Source organism: Ischnura elegans, chromosome 9, assembly GCF_921293095.1.
Source record: "Ischnura elegans chromosome 9, ioIscEleg1.1, whole genome shotgun sequence".
NCBI lineage: Eukaryota > Metazoa > Arthropoda > Insecta > Odonata > Coenagrionidae > Ischnura > Ischnura elegans.
The window spans coordinates 94073976-94086140 of NC_060254.1; the positions used below are offsets into that span (position 1 = coordinate 94073976).

Below are 12165 nucleotides of genomic sequence, written 5' to 3' on the forward strand. Positions count from 1 at the left end.
AGATACTCTCAGCGAGCTAAATAAAAGGAACTTAAAAAGAAGGGTTCTGTATCTATTTGCTCGTATTGGTTGACTGGTTGGTGGTGGGTACGTGCTCAGACTAATTTTCATGAGAGTACTGTTTGGATAGCAAACGTCGAGATCAAGGGCTATGAATGAACGACAGTTCGTTTACTTCATCGTAAGTGGTAGATTTTAATACGACTATATCCTCTCGCCAATCGTGAAATTTTTTCTCAGCTTCTCTGGTACCTTGGTAGCATTTTAAATTTCATTAAAAAGTATTTCGCAATTTTTGTGGATTAATATGTTTTTTTTTCTCGAAAAAACGTAAACCTGATTCAAGCCATCATTTTTTCATGCACTTATTATTTATTTGTGTGGCCAAGAAAATGGTAATTATGTAGAAATATTATTGAGGTTTAAGTGTACTTTACTCATAACATTGACGGAGAAACGGGAGTTGCGGATAAATCAAAGAGTTACACAACAACAAACTGATATGATAACCATATGCTGATAAAAGACAGAATTATATTTACAAAGGAATAGCTTGAAAAAATAGATCTACCTGTTGTCGCACTGATTAATGCGAAAAATAGAAAATTCTAGAATATCATCGACGAGTTGAATTTTTATGCCTCATTAGAAAATCCATTCGGTAATGAAATTTAAGATGGCCGTAGAAGACTGAGAACATGTACCTGTAATGGTTTTGTGAGATAAAAATACAACAGTTCGTTTTGAGATACATGCGAAATTGAAGGGGATATCACTAATGCATGATGGCAATTAACTTCTAAAACTTAGAGCCATGTCTCATTTTTTGGAAATAAGATTCCGTGAGGTAGGAATCAGAACACGCACTTTGGTTGAGGTATTAATTTTTGTTAAAGAAACTCGTTGACCTTGTAGACTTCGGGTGTGGTGGGGTGAATGGATACTGTTCACGGTAAATTATTTTCCTGATGCTAAGAAAGGTACTATTTTCAACCATCAGTTCAATTTAAGTCGCAGAGATGAGCTTCAGTATCTGGGGCAAATATAGAATTCTACTGATAAGCTTAAGCATAGAGTAAGTATATATAGAGGGTTCACCGCACGTACAAAAATCGTATTCGTTTTTGGTGTATTTCTGGAACAATTAACCAGATGGTGAGGAACAATTTATTGCGATTTTTTGAATTTGCTCGTTCCGCAAGTCTAAAAATATATTCTGAAGTAGAAAGGGTTGCTACTTTTAGTGGAGACATTGATTGGTTAGTCGATTTTGTTTATAAAAATTGTTATAAAACATTTTCTCGAATTTCGTCTAGTAACTTTACTTTTTCGAGTTTATATTCCTAATCCATTTGCCGGCAGACTGTTCTTATTAAGTTGAAACTTGCAGGAAACGTTAATTGTGTATATTTTTCCTTTTTATTTTACTGGTAAAGTTTAATTTGTTCATAACTCAGTTTCAAAGATGTTATGTTTGTTTATATATCATTTGGACCAAATATCTTAAATTTTGCAGGGTAAAAGTCAATCGCCTGCTAACTTTGTTATCTTACGATATTGATCCATATATGCTGCGTATAAAATTTGGATAAAACTATAAATTTATTTTTGGTGAAATAATTGTACTTTATCTCGATTACGGGGGAAGTTATGAATTTTTAATGACCACACCTCGTCTGGCTTTCCTTACTGACGAGGAAGAGATTTTCCATGAGGGAAGATTTTTTCGCTTCAAGAGACAGCATTAATACTACTGATGTTTATCGATTCGTTGAACGATCAACATATCGAATGAAATACATTTCGCGTAGTGTGCTTCAGAACTTAAGTTAGGAATTACCCCACTTCGGTGAAGCGTAAATGTTATTAACTACATTATGTGCCGGAATATGACAATAAAATAGGAATACAAGATTGGATCTCTGTACTGAAAAATAATGTTGCACAGTTTGCGCTACACTGAAAAACAATGTTGCACTGTTTGCCTTTCGCTAACGGTCTCTTAGCCTTAGGTCTCTTTCGTTAGCCTCTTCACCACAGTAGGTAACTAAAACTTGAAAAGTATTTGTAATGAATGAAAGCGCGCCGCTGCAAACGAACACAAGAGGTATGCATCAGCGGTTGCATTATATTTTTGGGAATAAGGGTGGTCGGTGACCTTGATTTGTTTGCTTGGTAGCGGGATGAGTAATGGCCCTTTCTGTACTACGTCAAAAATGAAAAGGTTTCTTTCGGCTCTACAGGGTTTCTACTTCGGGTCTTACGTATGGTGACGGGGATCATCTAATGTATGATTTTATCTTCCCTTGAGACCATATTTTGATCATAGTTGTGATAATCGTCGTCTCGTCAATAACAAGACACATTGTCGTCTAAAGGAAAGTTTTGTTTTAAGCCTGAGTCGGTTCACATTTAGTTGGGGTTGTGAATGGTAAAACAAATAGCGGCTGCAAGCGGGCTCACTCATTGCTTAAATTCTTGCCGTCGGGATATGAATACCTTCTGCCAGGGGCCGAAAAACGAAATATCCAAAGATGGATTTTACGAGGTGAGCATTTATACAGCAATATCAAATGGAGTATTTTTAGCACGTTCCGATTGTCAGTTGTTGCGGCACAAGAGAAATATGGCAATTCATAGGTTTTGATTGTTAAAAATGTTTTCAAGAACCAAATTCTGCAGTCACCAGCCTTGATATGCACTCTCTTCCGGCCTATCGGACGAATCGTACACTGATGGGCTGCTGTCATGCATGTGTGGCAGCTATTATCTGAATCTCAGGCGTTATAAACACGCGGGGCCAATATTTCAGATGGAAACTGCCTCGCCTTCCTCTAGATGACCGTAAAGGCCGTTTTACACGGTGAATGATCATGCGAATATTGTTGAGTGCACTCGCTTTTGGTTTGAGAGGGGAACGTTTGCTGCTGCTCCTACCTCTCCTTCTTACACCTTCAACTCTACTACCTCTTTCCTCGCCCCTTCCCCTCTTCGTTGCTTTCTTATGAGCCTCCGTCATTGTCTGTGAGGACATTTTTGCTCATAGAGGGTCGCTTCTTCTTATCTGGGATTTTGCTACGGCCGCCGTATTGTATTTGTTTTTGTGGAATCGGCTTAGGTGACTATAGACTTTAAGAGGTTTATAATACATATATCCCTCATTTCGTGCCGCGTGATTTTTCCCTTAAATGCTTGTTTTTCGTGAAATATTACGATAAATCTCAAAATCAATTTTTTTCAGCAAAATTTATCGATTTTCCATTTTAAAATGTAATTTTTCATTCAATTTTTTAAATAATACGTTCATGATTAACTTTTCCTCAATTTTTTTCTATTTTCTAAACAATCTGTACGTTGAATTATTATTTCTTTTAAAAGTCGATGCATTTCCTTGATGAAATGCAATGATCTTAAAATTGGCAAAAAAATGATATCCCAATGTACCCTACGTTCCTCACGTTTTCCCCCTCAATTGTTTATATTTTCGCGAAATTCATTGATATTTTACTTATTTGCAATTTTTATATTAGGTGTTATTTCGCCATCGATACATTTATGTTTGCCTGAGGAACTCACTTCTGCATCTCTCATGTTAAATATACGACGTAAAGCCTGTTTAAAATCTTGGATAAGGTTAGTTCGATGTTGGCGACGCGGTCAAATAAGGCAGGGAAGTACAGTCCATGTTCTGTCACGATCTTGGCCCGTTTAAAATGAGAAATCATTACTGTATTTTTTCTGTTTAGTCGTCATCGCCGTCATCAGATGTGCAGAAAGAATGGAGTGCAGAAAATTTCACAAAGTGGCTCAGAATCATGTCTTCCGACAAAATACTATCAGCGATATTACCTCTCAAATTTACCAATGTTCCAGTACCGCATTGCGGAAGACTGTAGTACTTCGTCAATGGAATCATTCTGCTTCGCATACTATTACACTGGTACATGTAAAACCCCTCCAACGCCCATTCGATTTTCGAGCATATCTCCTCTCACAATTTCATCAAAATCTGTGGTGGTCGTGAATACTTCCGTGACCGCATCTAACTGATAGCGTATTCGTTTAGTTTGCGAATATATATTTAAAGGGCCCGGCCCCCCCCTGAAAATTCCCTCTCGCTCCTCTTGGCTTTCGGACTGCAATGTTTGAAGTGCATGAGACAGTTTCAACACTTATTCACAGCTGTATGTTGTAAAAATGTTTTCAGTAGTAATGGGGAAAGCCAAGCAGCGAGAAGAGGGAAGGATTCGTGGAAGACGCAGCTCGCCGGCCAAAAAGAAATCCCTATAGGACCCTGCCTTTTTTCTCTCGCAATCAGCCCGAGGCAAACATCGCATCGTCTTCCCTTCCTTCGATGCTTGGGAGACTGACGGAGAGTTAGGAAGAGGGGACGGCGGGAAGTAAAGGGGAGAGCCTTGAAAGCTGACTCTCTCGCCTCTTTCTCGCCACTCCAGGGCCATCTATCAGCTCTTTGAGAATTAAAACTGTCGATACGATTTCCGCCAATGCCGTGAGCCCTCTAGAATATACTAACTCTATGGCTTAAGGTACTAGACATTTTCACTGCAATACTCATTGCAATTAGGAACTTAAATTCCGAATTCTGTGGAGTGCGTGAATTAAGAAATACAGCGTTTTACTTTTTCCTCGATCATCCTTGTCCACCTTATTATTTATCCTTCAGTAAGGTTTAGGATTTCTACCACTATCTAAGATTTAAGGATTTCTACAACGAGTTATTAATGCTGAAAATTTCAGGATAGCTCAGAACTGAATGAAGATGCAATTTCCATACAATTTTACTCTTATTGGAACAGAATCTCGAGAAATGTTCAGAAATAAAAATTAACTATGGAGAGGTTCCAAAAAATAGTAGCTCGCACAGTAGTAATTTACCTAACTCTTGCATGTTGCTTTTCTCATACGGGTTGCATTAGAAATCTGCCTCATTGCAAAGTTACAGGTGTTGACTAAGAATGAAAACTTATTTCGTCTCCAGAGTGATTGTATACTTTGCTCTTTTGCTTTGCCCTAAAATTTGGAAAGAAAATCGTTGAAGTCGTTTTCTCTGTTAGGTACTTATCTTTATGTAATGAAAACTCTTGAAGAAATTAGTCGATCACCCGTCCAATGCGTGGATAGAAACTCCAGACATGTCTATACCTGCAAGTGTCATAAATTGACGTCATCAATTCGCTATTTCAGCGTGTCGATGTGAATGCACATTTGACTTAGTAAACACATGTTGGTAGGAGTGGCCAATCTGTTTAATGCACCCATTTTTTGCATAGTATATAATAATTTCACGAAATATATCAGATTCCTTGATGCGGTTATCCACGGAGCTGATAACTCATTCCTCATGACTGGAAACACGTCTTTCAAAATGACGTGAATTGCGTAGGTAGATAACCTTTAAAGTGCTAATCGTGTGCGTTAATCCCTGGCACTGCTTGATCCAATGATTTCCCTTCCTATCTCCTTAATTCTATAAATACCCATAAGTGTTATGGATTAATTGGTGATGCATCGTCGTCGATACAATGTTTTAGTGATAGAGTAACTCGTCACTATAGCAGCAGAATTTCCTTTGAGACCATATGCACAACCCATGTGCTATCTATCTTAAACCATGTATCTTTTCCTCTAGTTTAATCGATTAGAAAAAATTCACGTTTTTACATTTTGTCTCGTATAGACTTATTCAAGAAATTAGGGTTTAAGTCCTTTATTTTAGCCTCAACTTTTACCTCTTTTCTTATTCTTGCTTTGTGGAACGTCTTTCCAATTTTAGCGAACTATAATTCTACCCGAAAAACGCTATAATTAGTTTCCTTCTAGTTTATTTAAATAGGTCCAATTGTACAAAACGACTTTTACAGACGTAGTATTTTTTGTTCAAAATATTCTTTAAAGATTTACTTTCTGTTGGTATTGTACAATTCATTGTCTTCGTCCATTGTTATATAAAATACAGCTTGTCAATCAATGTGATAAGATGCTCATTTGTTTGATAGATTCTCGGTTTGATTTATGAGTTGTTTAAAGGCTTGGATGTTATTCTAACTCCTTGAGATAAAGAGTCGCTTTTCGGCTTTCCATATAATCTGTTTTTTCACTTTATTTTAGAATGGGAATATATTTTTTTTCCATTTTTCAGATATCTCCTAACATTCGTGCTCAAAGTCACGTAATTCAGTTTGTAAGTTTGATCAATGAGGTGATTGAATGAGGAAATAAATCTCGATTAATCCAGTTTAAATATGGTCAAAATATTAATTTTAAATTCATTTATGCTCACATCAGTCTTTGGAAATAAGTAAAAACGTTTGAATTCTTCGAGATTGTAAAAAACACTGTTAACCAAGCTTTATTCCGACAGTTATTAGCCGCTTGTTTTTGTGGCACATTGCTGCAGCTTAGCTGTTACCGTGGTGAAGTGTGGAATCTCGTTTGGTTGATTCAAAACGTTTACATGGAGCATTATTAAATATATCTTCAGTTTTATTTGGCTTGTAAAAGTGCTCTGTGTGTACTTTTTAGCTTCAGAGCTCCAATTATAACTCTTTTCCCATTATTCATAGGCATTCCCTCATACTAGACAAAGGCTGATATTAAAGAGTAAAAAATTATTGCCGCAATGCTTACCACTCAAGGTGAGCGAATTCCTGTTGGCAGCAAGTTTTAATTTTGTACTGCGACTTAGTGGATGTTCTTTTAATTTTAGCTGTAAGTAAAAGGCATGTTAAATTTATTTGAACCTTAAGGAACATGATTTGACCATCGGAGTAAAAAGTATTTTGACACCGAAACCAGACCAGGGGCTGTCGATTTTTCTGTTAACTTTTTATAATCGATGAACTATTTCCCGTTAATAATTTGATTAAAGTATAATATCTGATGTGGCGTTGGGGGGAGAGGGGCTATCTATTTGTCTATCGAAAGAAAAATTTTGGGCTGAAATATTTTTAGATTCGCGAAAAGTCGGTATAATCTTATTTATTGAAAGGAGTTGTTAAGAGTGTGTAATGAAGTAAAGACTGCTATTCGTGCATTATTCCTGAAATACGATCTGCTAATGTTATTTCGACAAATTGGACCGCTTGACCTGATATCACTCCGATGGTGTGGGTAAAAAACTTGATCTGCAGATTACGCCAAAAGACGCCAAGCTCCCATGCAGTTACAGGCCGCCAAAATTCACAAGGAGGCCACTCCATTCGGGCCAATTATCAGCGTAATAGATTCTTCGACACATAAATTAGGAAAATATCTCGCCGCAGTTCTTCAACCAGAGGTGAAAAAGTCACGCCCTTACGTAAAGAACGTCCACCACTTTCTCAGCCGCATCCACGATATGATAAAATTGATAGGTGTAGATATTTTACTAGTATTTAGTTTGACTTGGTTTTAGTTTTTACCCAGATTCCCACGGAAGATGTCACCGGCATAGTCGGGGATAAATTGGATGAAAATGTAGCCAACATAGTAGACATATGCCTGCAAAAAACTTACTTCAGGTGGAAAGGGAATTATTTCGATCAGACAAAAGAGGTACCAACGGGATCAGCAATTTATCAAATCACCAGTTATTCAGGATACCCTCGATTTGGCTGCATTAATTTGACGATACTTTCATAGTGTGGAGACATGGGCGGCAGAGGGTAAAAGAATTTCGCAAATAACTTAACAATCGATAAGAGGGTACGGTTTACCAAAGAAGAGGATCAGGATGGAAAACTAACATTTCTAGTCGTATAGGTTGACAAGAGAAATGATGATGCGTTGCATATGGTTTATAAACTCGATGGTTTCAGGCTTAACTTTGTGAAAATGCATTGTAAAGATTTAAAAAGGTATGATGAAAAAGTATCATGCCTTTTTAATTCTTTACATACGGTTTACATCAAGCCCACCAACGCAAGAAGATATCTTCATGCAAGATCACATCACCACCCGGCTCAAATACAAGGAGTTAAAGACAGCATTAATTTGTCGATCAGTTACTCTCACCGATGAGTACCATGAGAGAGAATAGCTGAAGAGACTGTCCCATATTCTCGTTAGCAATGGACGTATAGAAAAGAAAATGAAGAAGGCAATCACACGGAAATTACGACCGTTGCCGACTTTAAAAAAGATAGTAAGACTGGCGAGAAGATAAAGCATAGATGCCATATATCCAAGATACGACCGACAAAATATCGATGATGTAACTCAAAGACGACATAAAAAACGATTCGCAAGCCGAGAGCACCTAAGCAGAATTCAATAAGGAGCGTTATGCACAAAAATAAAATGGAGACGGAAGGTGTGTTCCGGATTATATGTATTACCGGAATACCATATTAAATAAACGATATGCTAGAAAGTGTAGGTTGAGGATACTGGGATGACAATCAAAAATAGAGTCACGGAACATAGTATGTATCCTAAGCAGATTTTTTTGTTTTTGTGAATCTCAAATGTGTGTATAGAATGTTTTTTTTATGTTGTAGAGTGAACATGTTTTTGCACTAACTGTATTTTTTAGAGAATCACTAAAATTTTTTATTAATCTATCTTTCGGTTTAAATTTCGATTTTTTGTTGAAAAGTAAAGCACTTTATTTCGATCAAAAATGAATTTCTCGAAAAATCGATTTTTAACGAAAAATTTCCGTCACTAAACATGGTGTCGACACCGAGAACCCAGATAGCCCGGAAACAGATGAATACAGAGAGACGCGAATTTACAGATGTGCTTTGGAGATGAGGAGACATAAAAACAAATTTAATAGAGACAACGGGCAAAGGATAAGTGACACCTGGCTTCCAAGTAATGTCTGGAGAAACACCGTCCGGAACATTCCAAATCCATTCCCGTGATTGTATACATATTGAAGCACAGCGTAGGCTAGTTCAATAAGTTCATTAGCCCTGACGAGGTGTGCGACAGAGAAGAAGAAATGATGGCCACTTTTAATAATTTGAAGCGGAGAAATCGAAAAGTATATCTTTCACGTATGATCTGATTATTGCTATAGTAACTCTAACTTGCTGTGGTTAATAAAAAATTCTCGTTAAAATTTTCGTGTTTTTTTGCATAAGTTTTGTCCTGACAATTTTGGGCATAGATTAACATTAGAATTTCAAAATGAATTAAAAGATAATTACTCACGAAATATGAAATAAGTATTTATTAAAACATGATGGGTTATTTACATTAAGTTATGTACATTTATTAATAGCATCTATTCAATGCTCAAGTTACTTGGTTTGTATGAAAATAAAGGAAGTAAAGCGGAGTATGTTACGAACATCATGAAGTACACGTGGTTGGACGGTCTTGTTTAGTATTGCTCACTGGAAGTAGTGACGTTTCTCCTTAAGGACAGCTTTGCTTCCCTTTTTAGCTATCACAGTTTTTTCTGTCATAGTTTTGCTCACATTGGTAAATATATTGCAAAGAAATGGCCTGCCAAAGTCATTCCTACCATAGCACACACTTCTTCTCTGGATTCATCAAGCTACCTTTCGGGCAGGACCATGCCTCTGCGAACTCCACCATGTTGGATAAAGATGCCAGGACTCTCACGCTATTCGGCGCATGGTTGTCATTCTTGGATTGTGCTGACCTTCCAACGTTGCACCATGTCTGTAAAAAGTGAAGTGAAACACATTTATTAGATCAAATCCTAGGTTTCCACGGCGTTTCTCCATATTATTATATCTCATTAACTATGTTGTATTGTACATGTATAATGACATTGGCTTTCACTCAGTAGATTTCGCAGGTTTTTCACGCGTTTTTCATCTTGTGTGGGCGTTTACGTACAGCGGGTTTTTTCGCTGATAGAATTCTACACCCTTATCCTCATGTTTGTTCCCACAAACAGAAATCTTTTTCACACAAAATTTTTACATATACTTGTTTATATTTTTTAACATTTCACAAATAGTGTATGTTGTATATCTTTTGCATTGTTAAAGATGAAACATAGCTGAGGGAAGGTAGATAGGAGACGAGATGACTAGGGATAGAAGGAGGGGTAAAAATTGGGCAGGTTTTGCAGCTAGGACGACCGCAGGGCGAAGGTGTACTATTGGGAGTAGTGGGTGACTTATGTAAGGGGTTCGTTGAGCGGAATAAATCTGAAAGGCTCGCTGGTAGTCTGAATGTGATAGTAGGGGGTTTGGCAAAAAGATTGGCAGTCGACTTATTATTTTTTTGAATAGGGAAAAGGTCTTTAAGGATAAATAACAGGGATTGTATTCCAGGAAAGTAAGTGGTGCAGACGGAAAGGTCACGTGGTTTTTTTCTATTGCAAGGTTCTGGGAGGCATCTGTGTTTGTATGTACAATGTATCAGTTTTGGCCTCCATTCCTCCCCCCACAGACCACCCACTCAAACTTAATTCCATCTAATTAACGTACATATGGATATTTAAAGCATTTCTTCCTCCCGGCTTTAATATTAACCGAAAATCCCTTAATTGCCTCAGCACACTCTTTCTCCCCCCTTTGACCCTACCTCCCCACTATTTCCCCTTCCCTCAGCTATCTTTCATCTTTTACCTACAGTCTCCTACCTAACTCTGAGGAAGGTGGTAATGCGCCTCCGAAAATTTAGTACTGTGAGTGTTTTTTATCTTTTTTGTGTCCGGTGATTCTGCCCAACCTGGGGTTTTTTTATGTTATTTACCTCGTCGAGGAACATTTCGAAGTATCTTTTGTATTGCAAACGTTTATCTACCATTTTTTAATATGTTTGCATTGACGCTATCGAGGGGTAAGGTAGAAGAGGGGACTTCTTAGTCATAACGTCGCCCGAATAAAGGCATATTATTATTAGTCACGGCTTTCGGGGGTTTCTCCGCGCTGAGTTGTCCATAGGTGACGACAGTTTCCGCCGTCTCGGAGCACGAGTGGTTGGAACCTCGCCACACTGTGCATTTCGATAAGCCTAAAGTCCTGTGTAATGAAAGCCGTTACTATCCTAGGCTAATCCGAGAAGCTATAGAGATCAGGGGCGCAGCTAGGAATTAAGGCTAGGGGGGGGGGGGTTAGGTGCAACTAATGCCGGGGTGTGCGGGGTATGGAATACCCTCCAGGAGAAGCGGTAGGTGCGAGATTAATAAATTGCGGAATTTTAAGATTAACGGTTCAAAATGGTGAGTTTTACGGCTTACTGAGGGATATTTTATTAATCCTTACACTATTTCTATTAGTAATATCAATCCTATTAAGTAAAATGGATTAAATTAAAATATTTCTCTGAGCTCTAGGGGGTTTTAACCCCCGAAACCCTTCCCTCGCTGCGCCACTGATAGAGATAACTAAGTTTCCTGAGAATTGCTACAGAGAAGACGGCTACACATTAGCTAACGCATGGAAAAGCCAAAACTGGGGGTTGAGCTCCTACGGCCTCGAAACTGTAAAAGACTGAAGACTTTCAGCCTTGCGTTGGAAGTGCTTTTGGTTTTCCTTCAGCACGCTGAAGATGGCTACCTTGTAGCCGATTATACGCATACGAGTTGTTCCTCGTCCCATTGCCAATCCTCGACCACGCTGTCGTTGGAGCTATTTTTTCTCCCGGAAGATTGAAGCAATCTGTGGGTGAGTCAATGTGTGTTGACTGCTTATTGAGTGCGTGTGTTTCCACAAATCACTGGTTATCCCTAGCAGGCCTATCCTGTGAAGATTCCCGGTTTTTTGCGAATCAAGAATCCTTAGTGGAGGTCCCTACAGCCCCCGCAAAGGATCTTGTTTTGTATTTTTGTTGTGAGTGAATGTGTGTGTTTGTTTTGGGCTTTCCGGTTGAGAGACTGGTGTTTGGTCCCTGCGGTGAATTTCTCCCCTTTCCCGCACACCAACACAGTGACAATTTTGAATTGCAAGGTGGATGAGCCGTGGGAAAATTATACGGCCATCTGAATATTTTCCTTTTTATATGGAAAAGGGTCTTCAAAATCAATGACCAATCAGGGCGCACCTTGGAACCAACCAATCTGAACTGACCTCTGATCCCCAAAGTACCTATCTAATACGGCCAAATTTATGCATCGCTACTTCTGACCTGAAGACGCCAGCAGGATCGCTGGAGAAACTGTCGTCACCTATGTACAACTCAACGCGGAGGAACGCCCGGAAACCGAGACGCATTTATTAGATTATGGAAACATGG

The 12165-nt window shown here is 38.3% G+C and overlaps 1 protein-coding gene across 1 annotated transcript in view; it reads right to left on the bottom strand.

Moving 5' to 3' along the window:
• Positions 1-9163: 9163 nt before the first annotated feature.
• The window catches only part of LOC124165734 (membrane metallo-endopeptidase-like 1), a 35058-nt gene continuing 32056 nt past the window's right edge, over positions 9164-12165 (bottom strand). Inside the window, exon 18 of the mRNA XM_046543219.1 lies at positions 9164-9636. Coding sequence (XP_046399175.1) covers positions 9472-9636 — 165 coding nt within the window. The 3' untranslated portion in view covers positions 9164-9471. The remainder of the gene's footprint in view (positions 9637-12165) is intronic.